This window comes from Dendropsophus ebraccatus, chromosome 10 (assembly GCF_027789765.1).
Source record: "Dendropsophus ebraccatus isolate aDenEbr1 chromosome 10, aDenEbr1.pat, whole genome shotgun sequence".
Taxonomy (NCBI): domain Eukaryota; kingdom Metazoa; phylum Chordata; class Amphibia; order Anura; family Hylidae; genus Dendropsophus; species Dendropsophus ebraccatus.
In genome coordinates this window covers 60896196-60919965 of record NC_091463.1, presented here as the reverse complement: position 1 = coordinate 60919965, position 23770 = coordinate 60896196, and the positions used below count along the sequence as shown (strand labels likewise).

Below are 23770 nucleotides of genomic sequence, written 5' to 3'. Positions count from 1 at the left end.
GTTCAGATCACAGCAGCGAGCGGGGCAGCGGCCCTGTCCAGCGGTCTTGAGCACAAGAGAAGAGCGGGGCCCCCCTGGATGTTGGGGGCCCCAAGCGATTGCTTGGGGTGCTTGGTGCCAAAGACCGCTACTGAGTGTGTGTAAACCTGAGAGTATAATGTTATAGTGTGTAAACCTGAGAGTATAATGTTATAGTGTGTAAAGCTGAGAGTATAAGGTTATTGTGTGTAAAGCTGTGAGTATAATGGTATAGTGTGTGAGAGTATAAGGTTATTGTGTGTAAAGCTGAGAGTATAAGGTTATTGTGTGTAAACCTGAGAGTATAATGTTATAGTGTGTAAACCTGAGAGTATAATGTTATTGTGTGTAAACCTGAGAGTATAAGGATATAGTGTGTGTAAAGCTGAGAGTATAAGGATATAGTGTGTGTAAAGCTGAGAGTATAAGGATATAGTGTGTGTAAAGCTGAGAGTATAATGTTATAGTGTGTAAACCTGAGAGTATAATGTTATAGTGTGTAAAGCTGAGAGTATAAGGTTATAGTGTGTAAACCTGAGAGTATAATGTTATAGTGTGTAAAGCTGAGAGTATAAGGTTATTGTGTGTAAACCTGAGAGTATAAGGTTATTGTGTGTGTAAAGCTGAGAGTATAAGGTTATTGTGTGTAAACCTGAGAGTATAAGGTTATTGTGTGTGTAAAGCTGAGAGTATAAGGTTATTGTGTGTAAACCTGAGAGTATAATGTTATAGTGTGTAAAGCTGAGAGTATAAGGTTATAGTGTGTAAACCTGAGAGTATAATGTTATAGTGTGTAAAGCTGAGAGTATAAGGTTATTGTGTGTAAACCTGAGAGTATAAGGTTATTGTGTGTGTAAACCTGAGAGTATAAGGTTATTGTGTGTGTAAAGCTGAGAGTATAAGGTTATTGTGTGTAAACCTGAGAGTATAATGGTATAGTGTGTGAGAGTATAAGGTTATAGTGTGTAAAGCTAAGAGTATAATGGTATAGTGTGTGAGAGTATAATGTTATTGTGTGTAAACCTGAGAGTATAATGGTATAGTGTGTGAGAGTATAAGGTTATAGTGTGTAAACCTAGCCTGAAAAGACAACAGGGAATAAAAGGAAAACACAAAAGAGGAAACTTGGCAATGACATATACTGAAGCAATGTACACTGTGTCATATAACATACGGGACTTACAATTGTATTACAAGGAGACCACTCACACGTTATTCAGTTTGCACAGAATTTATTTGTTCCATCTATAGAGTTGCTAACACTTTTGTCAGTATACCCTGCAGTGTGAGGCGGGTAATGCCTCATATATACTGACAGCTCTCCTATATATAAATAACTCTGGCGTCGTCTCATAAGATCTCCCACTCCTCTCACTCTATTTTTTCTCTTTATACAACTCAATAAAACTACATCTCCCATCGCCCACCGCGCAGCGAGTTCGCGTTCCGTCCAATCCTAAGTGTGGCTACCCCTCAAGCCCCGCCCCAAGCTCGGATCACGTGACAGTTGCTTGAGTCGTTCTCCCTTGGAGAGGTAAGCGGCGCTTTCAGAACTTCCTGTCAGGCTCGGCGGCCCTGGTGGCGGATCTGCACCGCACAGGTAGGCAGCGCAGAGCCGGGCTGAGGCCGCTGCTGTGGCCGGGGTGTTCGGTCACTATGACTGTGGGGGATATGGCATGCTGCCCGCTTCCTGTACCCGGCCGGGCCCCCTGGCTGCAGTTATAGAGCGCAGGCGGGGCAGTGAGGAGTATCCGGCTGTCAGTGCGGGATTGTCCCCTTCTTATTGCCGTATATGTATCATGCTGGAGGCTTGTGTGCTGCCATAGAGGCGCTGGTGTTATTTATGGCCTGTCCCGGCACCCGTCCTTATCTGGAAGAGCTGAGCTGTATAGTGTTGTGTCCTGTAGTCACAGAGCTGCCCCCTCTATGGTGACTGCTCCAGTATAGAAGGGGCCACAGCGTGCTATGTGTACCCCAGGGACGCTGTCCTCATACTGTGTGTGAACACAGCCTTAGAAATGCTGCGGTATGTGGGTAAGGAACCCCCTGCAGTGTGACAGCCATATAGTACAGTGTCCCCATAGCTGTGTCTTTACAGCTGTTGTAAAACTACAACTCCCAGCATGCCCTGCTAGCCTTTAGTTGTGGAACAGCCTGAGAGTGGCAGCTTGTGGGTGACTGATGTAGTGTAATTTGCGCTACATAAGTGTCCTACATGCAATACACAGCAGACCCTAGGTAGAGAGGCGGCTGTATGTGTACATGGCCTCTAAGGGACCGATATTGTTGTACATTGCAGTGCGTGAGGCACTTGGCTCATTCATTCACCTTCTTGTGCACCTCTCTATTCTATAGAACAGGGAACCTTGGCTCTCAAGCAGTTGCAAAACTACAACTCCCATCATGCCTGGAGATGCTTAAAGTGACTGTACCACCAGGCCCAGGCTGAAGCACTGGAGGCGGGCCGACCCACCCTTACTGGGAGGAAACCCTCGCCCCTCCATGACGTGACTCCATTAGAATCAATGGAACCCTATCATGGAGGGGCGAGGGTTTCCTCCCAGTAAGGGTGGGTCGGGCCGCCTCCAGTGCTTCAGCCTGGGCCTGGTGGTACAGTCACTTTAAGCTTCTGTAACAGCTGTAAGCTGCCCGGACCATGGCACAGAACAAGCACTTTTTGGCTTTTGTTGCATCATAGATTGTAAGTTGTGAGCAGGGCCCCCAGTCCTTTATTGTTTTACTATGTTGGATTCTTTCTATACGTGTACCCCCCCCTTGTGCAGTGCTGTGGAATATGTTGCCACTATATAAACAAATATTATTATTAGGCCAGGATAACGCACAGTTTTTGGTGCTCATTACTCATTTACTGCGCCCAAATTGTTTTTTTACTGTCGGTAACACACGTGTCACAGTTCTCCTACGTCTCCCTGTATGTGCCATATAGATAGACCTCAGAGTGCACAGCTGGCGTATAGTAGGGCTGGTTACCAAGGTCTTGGTCTAGGGATTACGTTGTAAGTGCATTACACGGCCTTAGCACTTTCTGTGCTGGGATATACAGCACTGTCAGGAATCCCCTTAAGGGTGCCTTTACACCTACCGTATCGCAGTAAAAAATCCGCAGCAGATCCGCAGCGGATTTAACTAAATGAATGAACACAGCATTAAATACGCACTGTCAAATCCGCTGCGGATCCGCAACAGATTTGTAAGTGCGGATTTAGTGCTGTGTTCATTCATTTAGTTAAATCCGCTGCGGATCTGCAGTGGATTTTCTACTGCGATACGGTAGGTGTGAAGGCACCTTAAGAGTACGTTCAGACTTACCTGATCATCAGCGTATTTTCTGCTGCGGATCCGCAGCAGATTTCATTTAAATAACTGAACACAGCATCAAATCTGCACCATCAAATCTGCTGCGGATCTTCTGCAGATCTTCTGCGGATCCTGTAGATGTGAACGCAGCCTAAGGGTACAAACCCACACACCGTATACGCAGCAAATACGCAACAAATACGCAGCAAATACGCAGCAGTTTGATGGTGAAGATTTAATGCTGAGTTCAGTTATTTAGATCTAATCTGCTGCGTTTTTGTTGCGTATTTGTTGCGTTTTTGCTGCGTATTCGCTGCGTATCGCAGCAGTAAATACGCTGTGTATACGGTGTGTGGGTTTATACCCTAAAGGGATATTTCCATCTTAACTATATCAGAAAGAAAGTATGGCTCCAGGCAATGGTGGTCAGAGTGTGGTGTCATTACACATCAGATTACCGAGCACTGCTCTGCTCTAAAAGCAGTGGTCTGGCTGCTGTAGAAATGGAAAGATGGATCCAGCAGCACAGTAGCTGTATGCAGCGGTGTTTGTACACATGGATTGGAAGCTATAGCGGTGCTGGCTCCTTCTTTGCGTCTCTGCTTGTATGCTGGCTGGATGTGGAGGATCTGAGCGCAGCTGATAGGAGCAGTGAGCTATGCTCTGCTACTTGTATATATAACTATAGAATATATATTTATGTATCTTATACAGTATATACACTTCATGGTGTAGGGATCATAACAACTCTGGCACCAGCCAAATTCTGATGGTTGGACTACTGGGTGAGTAGTCTGTCAGGTCTGATCCCTCAGAAGATCCTTTGTATAACGTAAATTGCTGGTAATGTTATTGCTATCAGAGAAATGCATCTCTCAGTTGTACTTCTCTTTTTTCGGCTCCACTTTTCACATAGCAAAAAAAATGTAGGAAAACCTACTCCCAAGTTTGTAAAATCTGAACTGGACCTTAGGAGAGCATCCTCCTCCTGAAGACGACTTACAGGGTTTTGCCCATCCTGCATATTTGCTGTGCAGGAACTTGGCACTTACATGTAAGGAGCTTGCGGTCCCCTTTACATTATAGTGACAGTCCAGCCCAGGATAGTTACCACAAGCTTCTACTCTAGTTCATCTCCCCAGGGCTGGCAAATATGAGCATTTGTTTCTAGAAGACGGTGGCCGGCACTTTACTTTTAGGGGTGGTCCGAACCTGCCAAGGTTTGGGTTCGTACGAACCTGGACTCTCGGCAATGATTCCCGCTGTCTTAAACCTCTGTGCAGAGGGTGGATACAGCGGGAGGACCGCCTGGATAACCGGGATACAGCCAGAGCCATAGGCTGTATCCCAGTTTTCCAGGCGGTCTTCCCGCTTTATCCACCCTCTCCACGGAGGTTTAAGATAGCAGGAATCATTGCCGAGAGTCCGGGTTCGTACGAACCCAAACCTCGGCAGGTTCGGACCATCCCTAGTTACTTTTAACACTTGCCAAGTGAGGCACGTGAACCTGCAGTATGACATTTCGGGTTCACGTGCCTTTACACAGAGATTTATCTGACAGATTTTTGAAGCCAAAGCCAGGAACAGACTATAAACATAGATCAGGTCATAAAGGAAAGACTGAGATTTCTCCTCTTTTCAAATCCATTCCTGGCTTTGGCTTCAAAAATCTGTCAGATAAATCTCTGTGTAAAGGCACCCTTAGAGGAGAATGGATTTCAGAGAGCTGTCAGAGAAGTGCTGGGGGTACTGAGGGCTTAGAGAGTGACAGGTAGTGATACTGATGGCAGAGTCATTGTCAGATAGGTTCCCCAAGATGGAATATGGCACAGCTACTCAACTATGTCTCATTTACAATTTTTCCACAGCTTTTCTGTCTGGAATTGTGAGAATGAACCATGCCAAGGAAGAACCAGTTCTGTAGAGGGATTTCTGAGAATTGTGCTTTATTTTTAGTATTAGCTTTGTTTTTATGTGCTCTTTAGGAATGTGTACGCCGTGCAGGGCATTGGGTTATTTGTTATCACCTGTCATGTAAGGAACTCTTTCTGAAGATGTTTGTCTTCTGTGCCTCCATTTTTCAAAAAGAAGCGTGCAGCTTGATAATATGGAGGTATTCTCCCCTAACAGAGGTGCTAAGAAAAAAAAAATGCCTCAAATAGGTATTACATTTGAAGCAAATATGTCGCCCCCAAAAGCTCATTGAGCCACTGGCACTCAAGCATCGCATTGCAATACAATCTTTCATTGTGTGTCTTATGGGTCTGTCTTTCCGCTGATAATATTTTTATTTGGGCCAGGAGAGTGTTGGGGAAGTAGGGTCTCTAGGCCTACTATAGCTATGTGTTTTAAAGCATTCTCCTTGGAGTTCAAAGAGCTTGTTTTTTAACTGAGGGATGTCTGGGTGCAGAGACATAAGTGCAGGTGTCACTTCCCTTTTTCGCAGACAGTGGAAAGATGTGGTGACAGTCACATTTGACTAGTTTGTTGAGCATCATCTCAGGCTGAGAACAGTCACATATATATGATTTCTTTAGTACTTTAGGGCTGTTGAGTTGGTAAGCTGCAGCTCTGACTCCTGAATTTTGTCAGACTCCGACTCTGACTCCTGGCTTCAGCCCCTTCATAAATGGCCAGTCAGACACCAGGCGAGTTATTTACGTGTCACGCTAGTGTAAAGTAGAACTGGCTCAGCAGTGTCATCCTAATGTCCTACATGATCCTGGGGCAACTTCTGCGGGAATAAGGCAAAGATATAAAGCAGATTCTCCTGTGTGTGTGCACGCAGTGGATGCAGCCAGTCTCCCGCCACCATGTCCTGAACTCACTGCTGACTAAATATTCCCCATACACAAAGGAGAACTGCTAACAATGCCAGATACCTTTGATATAGAGGTCCGACATAGGCCCAGATTTATCAGCTCGTTGCCAGCATCTGCGCTGCTGAATCATGGCAGCCCCACAGGAGCTATCCACTCAGCCCACTCTGCACCACCTTAGTCACTGATTGAGCATTTATGAGTGGAGCTGTGACATCACAAGATCAGGAGTCCAGCATGGGAGCATGAGCCATGACGCTGCACTGCGGGTGCACGAGTATTGGTAAATAGGACTTCTTTGTTATGTCTCCACCACTCTGTGTCCTCCCTGGATTTTTTTTTTCTTTATTGTTGCCCAGAATACCCCTTTAATTTCTGCCTCTCTCTTAAACACACACACAGCCTGCTGCAGCCATAGAGCGTGCACACACACACACACTTTGCAGAAATCCTCCGTGCTCAGTCACTCCTAACAGCCCCTCCCCTCCCCATAGGCACATAATGGAGACAGAAATCCTGCTTCATCTGATGTGAGGGGGGAGGTTGGGAAATTGCTTTTTCAGTACAGAAGGAAACTTTTTTTTTTAGTACATAAAACCTATTACAGAGTTTCTTAAAATCGCTTGTACTGTTGATATTTAATGTTTTCAGAAAAATGACCCTGAAATGTCAGTTACGCTTTAAGGCCCTATTCCACCAACAGATCTGACAACAGATTATTTGCCAAAGATTTGAAGCCAAACCCAGGAGTGGATTCGAAAAGAGGAAAAATCCAGTCTTTCCTTTATGACCTGTTCTCTGATTATAGTCTGTTCCTGGGTTTGGCTTCAAATCTTTGGCAGATAACACTGGCCAACAGTGAAAATGTTTCTGAAATGAAAATAGCTGGTTTGTAATAATTTTAGCACCCTAAAAACGAATATGTTACTTAAAAGTCATTTTTAGCTCTTGTTTCTGAGATACAGGTAATTTATGATTATGCAGGAATTATCAGGGAAATTTTTAATTCATGACCTACTTAGGGATGGAAACTTTGACGAGATCCTACAAGGCAATGAGAAGGCGGCATGGCAAGCCTTCAGAGATGTTGTACGTGGCTTCTTGGGAAACAGACAAGTTGATAACTATGTTGATATTGTGAATAACCTTCTTATGAAGTATCATAAATTAGGCTGGGTTCACACTACGTATATTTCAGTCAGTATTGTGGTCCTCATATTACAACCAAAACCAGGAGTGGATTAAAAACACAGAAAGGATCTGTTCACACAATGTTGAAATTGAGTGGATGGCCGCCATATAACAGTAAATAACTGCCATTATTTCAATATAACAGACGTTGTTCTAAAATAACAGCAAATATTTGCCATTAAATTACGGCCATCCACTCAATTTCAACATTGTGTGAACAGATCCTTTCTGTGTTTTTAATCCACTCCTGGTTTTGGTTGCAGTATGAGGACCACAATACTGACTGAAATATACTGACTGAAATATACATATACTGACTGAAATATACGTAGTGTGAACGCAGCCTCAGGCTGGGTTCACGCTACGTATATTTCAGTCAGTATTGTGGTCCTAATATTGCAACTAAAACCAGGAGTGGATTGAAAACACAGAAAGGCTCTGTTCACACAATGTTGAAATTGAGTGGATGGCCGCCATTTAATGGCAAATATTTGCTGGTATTTAAAAAAAACGGCTGTTGTATTGAAATAATGGCAGTTATTTACTGTTATATGGCGGCCATCCACTCAATTTTAACATTGTATGAACAGAGCCTTTTGGTTGCAATATCAGGACCACAATACTGACTGAAATATACGTAGTGTGAACCCAGCCCTTAGGCTGCAACATGTCATTAAAAATACACTTTCTTGACTCTCATCTGGATTTCTTCCTGGACAATTGTGGTGCAGTAAGATTCCAACAAGATATTTTAAATATGGAACGAAGATATCAGGGCAAGTGGAATGCTTCCATGCTTGCAGACTACTGTTGGACATTATTCAGAGATGTACCAGAAGTACACTTCAATAAACAGGCAAAAAGAAAGAGTTCTTGTGAATAGGTCTTGTCTGAACTGTTGTGTTCAATTAATGTATTGTGTTCTTGCTATTTTGTGCTATTTTAAAGATTCTCCGTGAAATATTTCAAGTTTAAACATGACATTTGTGTGCAATTTATACTCTTGTAATGAATGCTTCTTGCTACCTACAGCACATACTTCCATGGCGTGTATCTAAAAAACGAGAGCTAATTAAACAATTCTGTGGGTATATTTGAGTTTCTCGACCCAAAATTAGTAATCTTTGCATATTTTCATCAAAGAAACATAAAAAAAGTTGTTTTTTGTTGGCCTGTGTAATCTGTTGTCAGATCTGTTGGTGGAATAGGGCCTTAATGCTAAGTTTACACGGAGCGATAATTGGCCCGATCCCACGATTAACGATTTCGAACTAACGATTTTTTTCTTATAACAATCAGCGTTTAGACGGCACGATATATCGTACGGAAAAATCGTTTTGCGATCGCGTGCCCGCAGCCTGGCCCGCCCGCGGCCCGCCCCCCGCTCAACTGCAGCCCCCTGCGCCGCTCCAATCTCCACCCCCTCCGCCCCACTCCCGCTCCGATCCCCCCCGCGCTGCCGCCCCGATCGCCACCCCCCTGCCGCCCCGATCGCCACCCCCCTGCCGCTCCAATCGCCACCCCCACCCCCCCCTGCCGCTCCGATCGCTACCCCCTCTTTAGCGCATTGATTGGCTGAAGAGATGAGAGGGGAATTTCAAACAGCTCCTCTTCAGCCAATCAGTGCTCCTCTTCAGCACTGATTGGCTGAAGGGGAGCCGTTTGAAATTCTAGGCTCCCCTCTTCAGCCAATCAATGCACGGCAGCACTGATTAGCTGAAGAGGAGCCGTTTGAAATTCCCGGCTCATCTCTTCAGCCATTCAATGCGCTGAAGAGGGGAGCCGGGGATCTCGAAGACCTGCTACGCGGAGCAGGTAACGTATGATCTTGGCCGCGGGGGCGATCGGAGCGACGGTGGCGGGTGGGGTGGGGGTGGGGGGGCGATCGGAGCGGCGGGGGTGGTGATCGAGCCAGTGCAGGGGGCTGCGGATGAGCGGGCGGCCGGACTATCGCGCGACGACTGTTTACACGGAACGATCTGCGAATTTTTGGCGAACAACAAAAGACATTCATTATATATTGTCTTTTCTATTTTATGTGTCGCCTTTTACTGTGATTATGTACAGGTCACTTTCCGGCAGTCTCCTAGTTATCTCCACAGAACAGGACGTCTCAGTTTAGTTTTATAAACTAAAGAAGAAGCAGAGAGGGAATATGATACAAGCGCAATACCAGCAATACCTTTTATCAAAGACCAAAAACACACTACATGATTTAGAAATATTAAAAAGCCCTCTTCCAGGGTATACATGAACCTAGAGGAAAGCAGGAACCTCCCAAGTAACCTTTTCTATTTGACCATGATGTAAAAATATATTACCATGTGAGAAATCTACCTACAAATCCAACAGTTCTCCTGCAAACATAGCGCAGTGTGCTGAAAATGATAGAATATGAAGAAGTAAGCTCAAATTCAGTGCTTAGGAAAGGTAAACCACTTTCTATAGGGATTTGCTAATACTCAGTACAGAGATGTCAGCAGAGAGCACTGTGTGAAACGGTAAAGAATCCGCCACTTCATGCAGGACATACAGCAGTTCATAAGTACTGGAGATCTTTAAACAGAAGTAATTTACAATTCAATATTCTGCTACCAGTTAATTCAAAAGGAAAAAAAAAATAGCTAAATTACCCCTTTTAAAGGGGTTGTCCGGCGATAAAAAATTATTCACAGAATAACACACATTACAAAGTTATACAACTTTGTAATGTATGTTATGTCTGTGAATGGCCCCCTTCCCCGTGTCCCACCACCCCCACCCGTGTACCCGGAAGTGTGGTGCGCTATACATTACCTGTCACGTGCCGACCACGGTCTCCGATCCTCAGCAGTGACGTCTTCTTCGGGAGGCCAGCGGATATTCCCGAGTGCCGGCCGCCCTCTGCAGCGTCATCCGAAGCTCAGCCGCGATTGGCTAAGCACAGTTATGCTCAGCCAATCGCGGCTGAGCTTCGGATGACGCTGCAGAGGGCGGCCGGCACTCGGGAAGATCCGCTGGCCTCCCGAAGAAGACGTCACTGCTGACGATCGGAGACCGTGGACGACACGAGATGCGGTGAGTATAATGCACCATACTTCCGGGTCTAGCGTGGGTGGGGGGAAACACGGGGAAGGGGGCCATTCACAGACATAACATACATTACAAAGTTGTATAACTTTGTAATGTGTGTTATTCTGTGAATAATTTTTATCGCCGGACAACCCCTTTAAGGCTTTGTTATATATTATAGATGGTAAAATAGAAAGAGAAAGAACATTGCTAAAAACTCTATGAAAATATGTTTATCATAAAAACTTGATATTAACAATAGGTAACTATCTACTTGCACGGTTTATTGCTTCTTAGTCTTTTGGCTAAGATCAAGTGTAATATCTTTCCTTACATGTTTAATATCGGATACGTCCCCTATCTGGGGACCATATATTACATGGACTTTAGAACAGGGAGATGGAAGAAGAGCTTGCAGTGCTTTCAGGTTCAGTGCACTAAAAAGAAGAAAATAAAGTGATTATTCACCGGTTATGTAAGAAACTACTAAATATTGGTATTTATGGACCACTAGGTGTTGAGATACTAGTTATCTCTTAAAGGGGCAAAAGTTCTCCACGAAGTGCTGTGCCGCTTTATGATGGGCTGTTCTCTGAGAGCAGAACAAGTGGTGTATTATTTATAAATGCTTACATCACAAAACAGGCGCAAAAAAATTGCATGTTTATGAGCAGAAAAAAAGGATGCGTCTTCCTGTTGAGTAATGGCACGGGTATTACACACTGCTGTTATGCATATCTAGGCAGGAAATAAAAGTGGAAAATATGCAGTGGGAACAGCGCCTTAGGTCCTTATTACACGAGACCATTATCGTTCAAAAACCGTTAGATCGTTTGGATTTAGGATCTATTTACATAAAAAGATTATCTGACAGATTATCTGCCAAACATTTAAAGCCAAAGCCAGAAAAGGACTATAAACAGAGATTAGGTCATAAAGGAAAGCCTGAGATTTCTTTTCAAATCCATTCCTGGCTTTGGCTTCAAGAAATCGTTGATCGTTTGATAGAATCTGGACCTATTTTCATTGTTGATCGTTCAAACACCGTTTGGTGTAATAACACGTTGTTTAGTAGTTCCCTGGTCTATCAGCCAGGAAAGGACAAGCGTGTAATATGGTGAAAGATTTATTTGACATTGTTTATCGTTACTCACCGAAAAATCGTCCCATGTAATTAATACCAACCTTATAACCTATTTTCAATGAAGAACTTTTCCACTGCCTGGTAACTTGACTAGGGAATCATGCACACAGTGGTACAATAGTGCTAGTAGGGACTATTTATTTTGAGCCAAGGGCAGATTTGCTGTAAAGCCTTTCCTGAGCCCACAGGAGAGGATGTAACCATGTCCTCAGTATAGCGGTGTACGTGAGACATTCTGGATTGTAGGCACCGCCAGCTCTGTGTGAGGCTTTTGCTGGGAGCTCATATCATGGTACTTCACACACTTTGCAGTGGAACCTTCTGCAGTCCCTTCAGCAGCTTTCACTTCTCATTGTAGGATGTGTGGGGCTTTCTGAACACCAGTACACCACTTCTGGAATTAGAGGGGATGTTCATGTATTTTACAGTATGTGCACCTTATTTTATTGCTTTGCTGTTGATGGAGAAAATAAGGAAATAAATTCTGTTGGGTTACTAAAAAATAAGGATGTCTGGATTGTTTTTGGTGAAATTCTATTAGTAGTAGTCGCATGTGATGAGACAGGTTTCCCCCTATATTCCCACTTCCTACGGTCATGGTCTTCTTAGTCGTCTTATAATTATATTTCCCACATTGGGGCTGTTTTCGGGCATAAATTACTTTACATAAATTACATTTACAATTGTCCCTTAGGCCTTGTTTATATTATGCTTTTCATCTACTTTTAGCATACACTCTGGGAAACCTTGCTATGTACTCACCAGACCAGTCTAAGGGCCAGTTCACACGGAGCAAAAGTGGCAGAATCCCGCCTGTCTCAGTGTCACAGTGTGTCAATGGGAGGGCTCGCACACCTCCACTTCTGTCGCTCTCCGCTCAAAGAAATGAGGGCGCACAAGTCCTCCCATTGACACACTGAGGCGGCGGAATTGATCCGTGTGAGCTGGCTCTAATGTTAGCCCAGATGCCACTGTATGGTTTCCTTCACAGCTTCTTTTTAGTGTATATGTTGGGAGTGGTTCTTGGCATTTACTGTAAATGGAGACACAGATGGGGCAAAGGAGGCCTTATGTGCTGTCAGATTTCAGAGGTCCGTGTGTAGTCACATCACGTTTGCTCCCCACATTTTACATGCATGTCAGGAATACTTGACACTCTTTCTGGCTTCGAAAGTGATTGTCTGTATATGGACAGTTGGGTCATCAGGGCTCCCTTCTAGAAATAGGTAATGTATCCTGCTGTATCCCTATACATTGAATACGTTGTTATATCTCTGGTGGGAGGCTCAAAATATGGTGTGAATGGGAGCTGAGATTTGAGAGTTCAGCTAACAGATAAAATAGATTCTGTGCACACAGGAGAGGCTATGCTTCTTCCTCCCAGCTGACCTGCCAGGACCTTACATACACAGGACAGGCTATGCTGCTTCCTCCCAGCTGCCCTGCCAGGACCTTACATACACAGGACAGGCTATGCTGCTTCCTGCCAGGACCTTACATACACAGGACAGGTTATGCTGCTTCCTCACAGCTGCCCTGCCAGGACCTTACTTACACAGGACAGGCTATGCTGCTTCCTCCTAGCTGCCCTGCCAGGACCTTACATACACAGGACAGGTTATGCTGCTTCCTCCCAGCTGCCCTGCCAGGACCTTACTTACACAGGACAGGCTATGCTGCTTCCTCCTAGCTGCCCTGCCAGGACCTTACATACACAGGACAGGCTATGCTGCTTCCTGCCAGGACCTTACATACACAGGACAGGCTATGCTGCTTCCTGCCAGGACCTTACATACACAGGACAGGCTATTCTGCTTCCTGCCAGAACCTTACATACACAGGACAGGCTATGCTGCTTCCTGCCAGGACCTTACATACACAGGACAGGCTATGCTGCTTCCTGCCAGGACCTTACATACACAGGACAGGCTATGCTGCTTCCTGCCAGAACCTTACATACATAGGACAGGCTATGCTGCTTCCTGCCAGGACCTTACATACACAGGACAGGTTATGCTGCTTCCTCCCAGCTGCCCTGCCAGGACCTTACTTACACAGGACAGGTTATGCTGCTTCCTCACAGCTGCCCTGCCAGGACCTTACTTACACAGGACAGGTTATGCTGCTTCCTCCCAGCTGCCCTGCCAGGACCTTACTTACACAGGACAGGCTATGCTGCTTCCTGCCAGGACCTTACATACACAGGACAGGCTATTCTGCTTCCTGCCAGGACCTTACATACACAGGACAGGCTATGCTGCTTCCTGCCAGGACCTTACATACACAGGACAGGCTATTCTGCTTCCTGCCAGGACCTTACATACACAGGACAGGCTATGCTGCTTCCTGCCAGGACCTTACATACACAGGACAGGCTATTCTGCTTCCTGCCAGAACCTTACATACACAGGACAGGCTATGCTGCTTCCTCCCAGCTGCCCTGCCAAGACCTTACATACACAGGAGCTTATATTTTCCTACTTCCTGCTGCCGAATTCAACTATTAGGGCCCGTTCACACTGAGAAAATTAGAAGTTCCGCCTGTTTTGCTCTGTGTGACTGGGCCCTAAGATTCTCCAGAAAATTAGTTTCTCATAAAAGTGTGGCAGTCAAAAAAATCCAGTAATCCTTAGGAGTTAACTGGAGATTTGTGTATTGTATTCTTATTTGCTAATGATGAGCTAGGGCCGCCTGGTCCGCCTCCTCCAGATGCTAAACACTAGAGCCCTTCATGATGCAGGTGTTACCTCCAAACATCGATCTCCTATCTCTTCCCAAGGACAGTCATCCATCATCTGGTGGAGCGGCATGGAGGAGTCCATTTCTTTTTCAGATTAGATTTCCTTTTATAGTTTTGGGCTCTGGAAGTGAATATTACATGAGCGGTTAAGGCGACTTCTGCTGGTTCACAGTCGCTAACCTGTCTCGCTGTACAAGGATTGCATTCAGGGATAAATCCAGCACAATCCTCACTTTATGTCTATTGTGTTTGATTTCTTGGCCGCTGCTGTTCATAGTTCCTCTGGAGAACAATAAAGCTCTTAAGAGTTGACAGATGTCAAAGTTTAGAGAGACGCTATTGTTCTGCGCTGCTTTGCAGTCATGCCCAATCCTCCTATAAAATAACAATGATACATGTGAAAACGCGGCTTATTATGGTCCTGTGTATTGTGTCTCGGGCCATAGAGATCATCCTACCATTTTGTGGTAGGAATTTTTTTGGATCAATATTAGAGATGAGCAAATTCACAGTAATGACGAAGCAAAGCATTTTGTTATCTCGACAATCCGTTCATCAGCCTCTTGTCTCCAGGTCAGGTGTGGTTTGCAATCAGGCTCCATTCACTTCAATGGAACTGAGCTGCAAGACCTGCATCCAAACTGGAGACAAGAGTGGCGCTGTCTCTGGAAGAAAGTGGCTATGTTTTTCTAATGCTGGATAACCCCTTTAAAGCTTGGACATCCTACTTGGTAAAAAGAAGCCATACTTGCCTTCCCCGATCCCCTGCTGCCGCTGTTTCTCTGTTGTCCAGTCCCTGATGATCATTGCTTTCCTGACACAGCAGAGGCCTGCTCAGCCAAGTACTGGCTAAGACCGCCACCCCTTGGCACCACTGATTGGATGACAGGGCATTTGCTATATGTCATGATGGGTGCCAGAAAGCTATGTTCAGCAAGGACTGGGTGCCACCTGAATGGCATGGGACTGGGGAAGGTGAGTAAGGTTTATTTACTTAAAGGGAACCATTCACCCCGTGGCCCCCGTTAGAAACAGACATACAGTGACATAAAGGTCAATATACTTACCATATCGCTCCCGGTCCCGTCCCGGATCCCGTTGTTGACACGGAGAAATCGCCGATTCTTCTTCTCGCGCCCATTATGGTAATGAGCGCCGCCGGCCCGAAGTCCAGCCTTCTCCCCGCCTCCGACACTTGACTGACGCCGGATCTTCTTCCTCCTCGTCTTCTATCTTCTCGCCGGATCCCGCGCAGGCGCCGTGACAGTCGTTTTCGGCGCATGCGCAGTTCACAATTGAAGCCGCTCCGCAGCTTCACTGTTTACTGCGCGTGCGCCGATTGGCTCGAACACGTATCCTGTTTACCGCGCAGGCGCAGAAGAGGTGACGAGACCATCGCAACGGCGCCTGCGCGGGAATTCGGCAGAAGACTGAAGACGTCAATCAAGTTCCAGGAGGCGTGGATGGGCGGCGACGAGAAGAGGACCTCATGAATAAGTTGGACTCGTCCGTCGTTTCCTATGGACGTTGGACTCATCTCAGCTCATTACCATAATGGGCGGGAGAAGAAGAATCGGCGATTTCTCCGTGTCAACAACGGGATCCGGGACGGGACCGGGAGCGATATGGTAAGTATATTGACCTTTATGTCACTGTATGTCTGTTTCTAACGGGGGCCACGGGGTGAATGGTTCCCTTTAAGGCATCCTGAGCACTTATTTTATTTTCAGCTCCGGACAACTTTATCAAAAGAGTTATCCCAAGATAAGATATGTTTTGATGCTCTTTTTCACAGGCTGATTGTCTGATTGAGTTCTTCCATTCAGTCCCGACAACTGGCCCATGTAAAAAAGGTAGTGATCAACGTGAGAGTGCTTGTTCACCAGCTGATCTGGTCTTGTATGCAGCCATTGAAAGCACATTGGTGGAGGGTCTTGGTGTCCATTGTCTGAGGTGCCCCTGTTGGTGCAGTGAAGGTCCAGTGCCCTGCAGTAGTGCCAGCATCTGCCATTTTCTGCGTTCTTTGTTGCTATTTCTTAGAATGCCTTGGTTAAAAGAAATTGCCTGAGGCAATAAAATCCTCATTTTGGGTTAGTTATTTTGCAGCAGTAGACATAAAGTATAAGCTGTCCTCCTTATCCGTGTGGCCGGACGCTCCTCCATTAGTACACCCAATCTTTTGTGTGAGCGCGGAGAACAGCGGCTACAAGGCTTTAAAAGGGAATAAATAAAATGATTTCCTTTTCCAGCTCCTTGCATCCTTGTGATATTGATTCTTTGATTCATGGAAATGACTCTTGTATGTTGTGGTTGCTCAGCAACTGGACTATGTTTTATTTCCTCTATTCGTGACTATTTTCACCTGAGTGAATCGCTTCTCTGTTTTGTAGACTCTCCCCGTGACACCCGGCAGCTCTGATCAGTGCTTTATTATTTTCCAAATGGAGTAATGTTTTTCTATGAGGTTTATCCTGCTAAATGTGAATAAAAGGGGCTGTGTATAAATACATCTGCAGGTTTCTGTACTATTTTAATGTCTTTGCTTGCTGTCATTGAACAGGGACTAACTTTGTGCTGGATTGAAGTAATAAAAAGCATGGGCAGACTACAATGTCCAGAAGAATCAGAACTGTAGAACTGTGGACATAAAGTAGTAGATGAGGAACAGTGTGGATCATCCTTATCAGAAAGATAGGCTAAGCTTACTGGTACACAGCCCAGGCTTTCTTAGGCTCTCCTTCACATAACACATGGTAAACCCCTCCCCCACTTCCTGTAGTCTGTCCTGCTCTGTCTGTTATTAGAGACAGAATTTCCCTGACAACAGGCATTGGGCACCAGATGAGGGAAGTTGTTTAATATGGCTGGGTTCACACTGCGTTTTTGCAATCCGTTTATGTCATCAGGTTTTTTTTTTTCTTCAAAAAACAGATGCCTTTGTGTACATCTGTTTAGATCCGTTTTTTTCATTGACTCCCATTAAAAAAACGGATATAAATGGACTACGTTTTTGTGTACGTAAAAAAAAAATGGATTGGTTTTGATCCTTTTTTTTTTTTTTTTTTTTTTAATAATGGAAGTTCAGAGAAAAATGGATCAAAATGGACGCACACAAATGCATCAGTTTTTTTTTCATCCTTTTTGCAAAAACGTAGTGTGAACCCAGCCAAGGTTATATTCACACACCCGTAGCGCAGCCAGCGGCCGTGGCCCGCACTACCAGTGTGCATCTGTAGTGCTCCGTGCTTCATGGACCACTACATTTACACTTCATTACCCTAGCCATTCGTACCGCAAAAAACGGTCCACTTTTTTTTTTCTTTTTTTTTTCGGCACAGATCGTGGCCCCGTTTACATGTACGGACGTGTGAATTGGGCCATTGAACAATAATGGTTATATGTTTTGTCCGCAATTGTTGACAGAACAACGGACGTGTGAATGTAGCCTAAGACTGTGCCCTTTTAAAGGGAACCTGTCAGCAGTTTTGCATGGCATGAAATAATTAGTGATGTATTATATACTCTCAAACACCAGCATTTCAAAGGGATTATAGTTATAACACTACCTGGCCCCAGAGTCATCAGGGTAGTCCCTGGCCTTGCCTGGCTTGTACAGATGTCTCACTGTGGTAATCAACCTTATTTGCACATTGTATTTTGTTCTGTCCATTTTGCGGCTAGTTTTGTTTCATTCTTTTTCACCCAGATTTTGAATGTACCCATGGTATGGCTTATTATAGCGAAATGTGGACATCACAGTGAGGAGGCAGCTCACGTCAATAGATTTGTCTGCTGGTCACTTAGTAAGGGGAACATAAATGGAGTGGACCCCTCCTGCAGACACCAGCCTGTTCAGTGTGAGCCTCCTTCCCTTATTGCTCATGTTGTTAGCCTGTTCTGCTCCATTATCAATTTGCCATATCGAACTTTTGAATGTTAAATTAGTTTTTCCTACTCTGCAAGGGTTCTGGAATCGAATTAGATCTATTTTTACTCTGTCTTGAATGATAAACTGGCCTCCATAATCCGCCCGCAGGAGTATGTATGTATGTATAGATAGATAGATAGATAGATAATGTTTTTTTTTTTTTTTTATGAAATTAGTATTTGAGATCATACTTGTGACTGTGTCAGAGGGAATCAGAAGAGGGCTGATTGAGACCGAAGAGTCTAGCCACAGACTCCTCTTGTACTCTGGTGTAAAGAAACAAAGTCTGATTTATTTTACAGATTATTTTTAAGTGTCACTGCCATTTAAAATGTTTTTTTGCAGAAATCAATAGTACAGGTGATTTTAAGAAACGTTGTAATTGGGTTTATTAGCCGAAAAATGCATTTTTATCACGAAAAAGCAGTTTGAAGCTCTCCCCGCTGTCTTCATTGTTCTCCTATGGAGAGAGGGAAATGAGACACCAAAACAGAACAACAAAGAGTTAATTTACAACTATATGCCCCAGCTATCTCCTCTGACAGTCAGCACTGACCTCTGAATATGCAGATAATGTCATATTTGCCTAATAAACCCAATTACAAAGTTTCTTAAAATCGCCTGGACTATTGATTTCTGCAAAAAAAAAACCACACAGTGACACTGTATTCTGTGGGGCTGATTTACTTTGGAAAATGCACTGAAATTCTGGTGCAAATTAAGCCAACTTGTAGGTGGTATTAATTTAGACTAGACTGAGGATGTTATGTGCTTTGGCTCCTCCCTCATGACTCTTTTGTGTGTTGAGGCCCCTTCTTCCAGCAGCTCTTTTGTTTGCTGTGACTTCTCCCCCACAGAGCTTCTGTTCACTGTGACTTCTCCCCATGCCTCTTTTGTGTACTGGGGCTCCTCCTCCATGGTGCTTTGGTGTAATGGGACTCCTCCCTCTTAACCTCCAGCTTTTCTGTATGCTGTGGCTTCTCCTCTAAAGTTCCTTGGTATGCGCCCCCCTTACCTCTAGGTTTTCTATGTGGAGGGATTTACCACCACTCTGTTAATCTTAAACTTAATCAATTATTTTATGCAGACAACAACAGGGAGGACCTGTGAACACCTTGGGTAGAAAGTCATCAAAACAGCCAACTCACCACTTTAGCGGGCAGATTACTATGTGGGTGACTGAGTAAAGCACCTTCTGCACTGGCAGATGCTGTCGTCTTTCATATTCATTGGTGCATTTTATGCTGTCAGCATTAGGGTCTGGTGCTTAACATTGTTTGTTTGTCTAGTGATATAATGGTATCCAGCCTTCACCGCTCCAGTGTTAATAGTCTGACTAGCTGATACTGTGCTCTAGTCTGTGATACTGACACATATACAGCTCCATTCACACCAGCCATGTGTACTGTTTGAAGTGAAATCTCTTCCAGACAGAGGTGTTAAGTAACTGCAGCGCTCAATAGTGATACCTGACTGTCAGCGGCATATCGAGGAAATCTCCATCTGCCAACAGCTGTCATGCGTGCCGTATCTTCCCATCCTCATGGATGTAATTTCTTCTTCTTTTCTCCTTTTCTAGGTTTCTCATCATGGCCTCGTCCTCCGTAACAAGGTTTAATTCAAACTCCTTGGAAAATGCCTCAATAAGAAGGGTAAGTTAATGCAGTTAATGGTTACAGCAAAACATTTTTAGCACGCTTTTCTCCTGAGGAAATTCATCCAAGGACAAGTAATCTTTACTAAACCACCACCTGGTACAAGGGTCACACACACAATCCTCGTGGAGTAACTGCACATGGGTGGCAGGCCTAAATTACAGTATCTCATACTGAGTTGCATTGTAAAGGTGTTGGGGTGTACAGTGGTACCTCGGATGATGAGCATAATTGGTTCTGGGAACATGCTTGTAATCCAAATCACTCGTATATCAAAGTGGATTTTCCTATAAGAATCAATTAAAATGCGGATGATTAGTTCCACAAGCCTAAAACTAATGGCAGAGGGGGATAACAGCTACTGTCTGATGCAAGCAGCGGCCACGCAGGTCTCTCCACTCCCAACCACAGACCTTTATCCCTTAAAGTGCCATGAGTAGGATCACTGAAACAGATTGGCATTCTGTTGTGGCTTATGGGGGGGGGTCTACATGAGACAACATGTATAATAAAGCAGCTTCTGTAAATGTGCTTAATTTAGAAAAAATAAATGGTGTATTCAGCTTTTATGCTGAACTGTGTCTCTGTGGTTAGACAGCAAGCAAACGTTGTATAGTCTGAACCTGTAGTTATTTTATCCTACATGTGCATGAACAACATAGAACATGTTTTATCTATAGCCAGTGTTTAGTGGGTACTGTGCTCGGTTTATGCATTGCCTTTCACTTCCCCTGCCATGCCTGCTTAGTATATAGAAATAACCATTCTTTAGCATCTGTTCCTTTTTTTATTCCTGAGATAAATGTCTGCATGAATTGGCTGTTGGGCATTACCAGTCTGACGTGTCCCTGATGGAAATCATCCCTGATTGGACATTGTCATACTGGGGACAGACCTCCTTGACAAGTAACTGGGAACATTAAGCAGTCAATACGTATTCCGGAGCAATAATGTTGCAATGGCACAATTCAAAGAGAGAATGCCTTGTTAGTTCTCGGGCTCCCCAGACCCCTCTAGGACCGCTGGAGTTGGTTGGGGAGCCAAAAATGTTTTCTACCATGTATCTACTGCAGGAAGTGAGAGGTCCAATGCCCGAAATAACACGCAATGCAGGTGTGACTGTGGGGCGAAGAGGTTTCCACGTCACTCACTCCCAGGACACAGGAAGCCTGCAAAGCACGATTACAGACGGAGAGCTAGGAAGAGTTATGGCTTGGTTTCCATCCCAGTGCCTGCATATGTGGGCTGGAGTAAAAGTGTTATTTTAGGCATTTGGACCGCTTACCTCCTGAAACTACCTGGTTGGCAGCCTTATTGTCCCATCATGCACTACCCTTGCTTATATATATCAGTCATGCTAACAGGTTCCCTATGAGAACAAAGAGTCTCCATAACCTTTACATGGGGAATGCAAGTACTTACTAAAACAGACAGGTCCGGAGAGACACGACAGTCACGTTGATACATTAAGCTTGAAGAATGTTTTCCCTTAGTTAATAATTAATATGGGATATTTCCCATATATCCTCCACCATGACTGTAATAATTCACTCACTGGTTGTTAAACTATATAGGTATAGTATGTTCATCACCAAGTCTTGATGCCATAAAAAAAAAAATCCTTTTTTTGCAGCCTCCCAGAGATGACCCCAATGAAGAGCACAACAATGCAGTCCCACTCCTGCCTGGAGAAGCTGTAGTAACAGGTGAAGACCTATGTTGTCTCCATATTTTATATAGTGACAAAATGTCCTCCTGGTCGTCTGCCCTGGCCTCTCCTCATCTATAAATAAGTTATCCATTACCTACCTGGATCCTGACTGCCAGTGATGGTATACTGTGTGAATACCTACTACTTGCAGCTCAGGGAGAGTGACGGCTCTGTTCTGGTATTATGTCTGGCTCTCGTCCATTGTTGCCAAGCTGCGTCCTGAACACATTAAAAGCCCTGCATGGCAGAAATATTACTCATTGTGTAACTGCAAGGGGGAAACTCCAGTTTTTCCCTAGTTTCCTTTTATACCTTAGAATAGTTATAATAGCTGCAGCTTTGTTCAGCTTGTGCAGATTGCCTTAGAACACAAATTGCCTAAAGGTGGCCATAGATCTTAAATAGTTGCCAGCATGCTCATTTGGATGACACCTATCCCTCCTGACCATGCATACTGTATGCACACCTGGTTTGTCATGTATGTTTATGGGGATATATAGGATTATGTGCCAACCAGTCAAATAAATGGCCTAGCATAGACAAACTGGTCCGCCAGACCTGGAGCTGTTTGGCTTCTGGCTCTTGCACTTGCTCACTATCCCGGTCTGTCATTCATATCACTTGATACAGTATATAGACTGGGGGTCTTTCTTCTTAGAAAGCCCCTTTTTACCATACAACTCACAGTAATCATATCTGAACAACTACTGTAACTTCATCACGAACACATTCAGCTTGGTTATACTGTTAATTCTTAGATGCTTCACACCTAAGGCTTATTCCCATGTTCCGTTTAACATGGAACCTACGGACAGGGAAGCCCTTTAGTGGGCTCTTTTCTCACCTGGTATCAATATGATGACTGGAGCCGGGAAAGTGTTTGAATCTTCGTGGCACTGCATTGACAGAGCCGTTTGGCTGCTTTATCACAGTGCCGTAAAGACTCAAACACTTTCTATGCTCCAGTCTTCATATTGATACATGATGCCAGGCGAGAAAGACTCCACTACAGGGTTCAATGTTATATGTGTGAATAATCCCTTAGACAGACTAGATTGCTAAATCTGGTGTTTCTGCATACTGTCAAGTCTAAGTTTTCTAGAAAGATAAAAAACAAACAGGAAGATGGTGCCTCAGATGGTACAGTTGAAACACTGGGATGTCCATCCCATCACTAATGGATGAACCCTATGGGGATGCAACTTTGCCTTGTATTTGTCACCCACATAACTAGGTTAGATTTGGAGCAGAGGGTGCTGCTATGCTTGGCATCACCAATTTTGGGACTAGTCAGTGGAGGTGTAAAGTAGGTGTGCTCTTAGATGTTGGCAGTAAGTCCCCCAAGGACCCCAGATGAATCTCCAGGATCCCTAGGTCTTAGTATTACACAATGAAAATAATAAAAGCAGCAATGCGTTTCGGGTTATTATACCCCTTTCAATCTGACAGAGGGTGTGCAGCCCCTAAAATGCGTCTTTGTGTCCAAAAACATTTGCAAAAGTAAATCTTTTGTGTTTCGCATTTTGTAGCAGCGTCCTAGTGAATTTTATGGAAATAATGGGTTTAATTATTTAGCTGACAACTACAAAGCCTCTTTATAGACAATGATGAGAAAAAAAAAGTATGGAATATTTATATATTTTTTTATTTAAATTGTCTTATGTGCTGTGTTCTTTTTGGCAGATAAAGATGTAATTTACATGTGTCCATTTAACACTCCAGTTAAAGGAAGGCTGTATGTCACAAACTATAAACTGTACTTCAAAGGTGAGGAGACGGTAAGTTACAGACCTTTATCTCCCATTACTGTCTGGTGTCTTTATTTTGTTTTCAAATTTTTTTTTATTTAAGTGCACCAATCTACCCCCAGCCAGTCCGCCCCTTCTAAAGAATATCAGCAGAGCGGGCCAGCCAGGGGCAGGCTGGATTGGTGCGCTGGAGGCAGTAGTCCTGCCCCCAGTGCACCTAAAGGCCTTATTAGCCTATGGATTTAACTACAATCTGCACAGAGGATGAGAGAAGAAACCTACCGTCCTCCTTAGTGCCTTGTGCACAATGGGTACATATATTAGTTTCCCTTTAACACCATTATGCATTTCAATGTGATACATAGTGTTGCCATAATATATGCATTGACAGTGTGCTTAGTACATAGCATACAAAAAGTGCGTGACAAAGGGAAGTATCAGTTTGCG

At 44.3% G+C, this 23770-nt stretch overlaps 1 protein-coding gene and 1 pseudogene across 3 annotated transcripts in view; both read left to right on the top strand.

Moving 5' to 3' along the window:
• Window positions 1-1470: 1470 nt before the first annotated feature.
• The window catches only part of MTM1 (myotubularin 1), a 63894-nt gene continuing 41594 nt past the window's right edge, over window positions 1471-23770 (top strand). Inside the window, exons 1-4 of one of the 3 annotated variants that reach the window (XM_069943013.1) lie at window positions 1471-1552; window positions 19789-19861; window positions 21498-21570; window positions 23259-23353. In XM_069943013.1, the coding sequence (XP_069799114.1) occupies window positions 19799-19861; window positions 21498-21570; window positions 23259-23353 (231 nt within the window). In that variant the 5' untranslated portion in view covers window positions 1471-1552; window positions 19789-19798. Of the gene's footprint in view, window positions 1619-19788; window positions 19862-21497; window positions 21571-23258; window positions 23354-23770 lie in introns of those variants that run through there. The other 2 variants (XM_069943012.1, XM_069943014.1) reach the window with 2 other exon arrangements.
• On the top strand, window positions 10683-10852 carry LOC138766693 (U2 spliceosomal RNA; annotated as a pseudogene).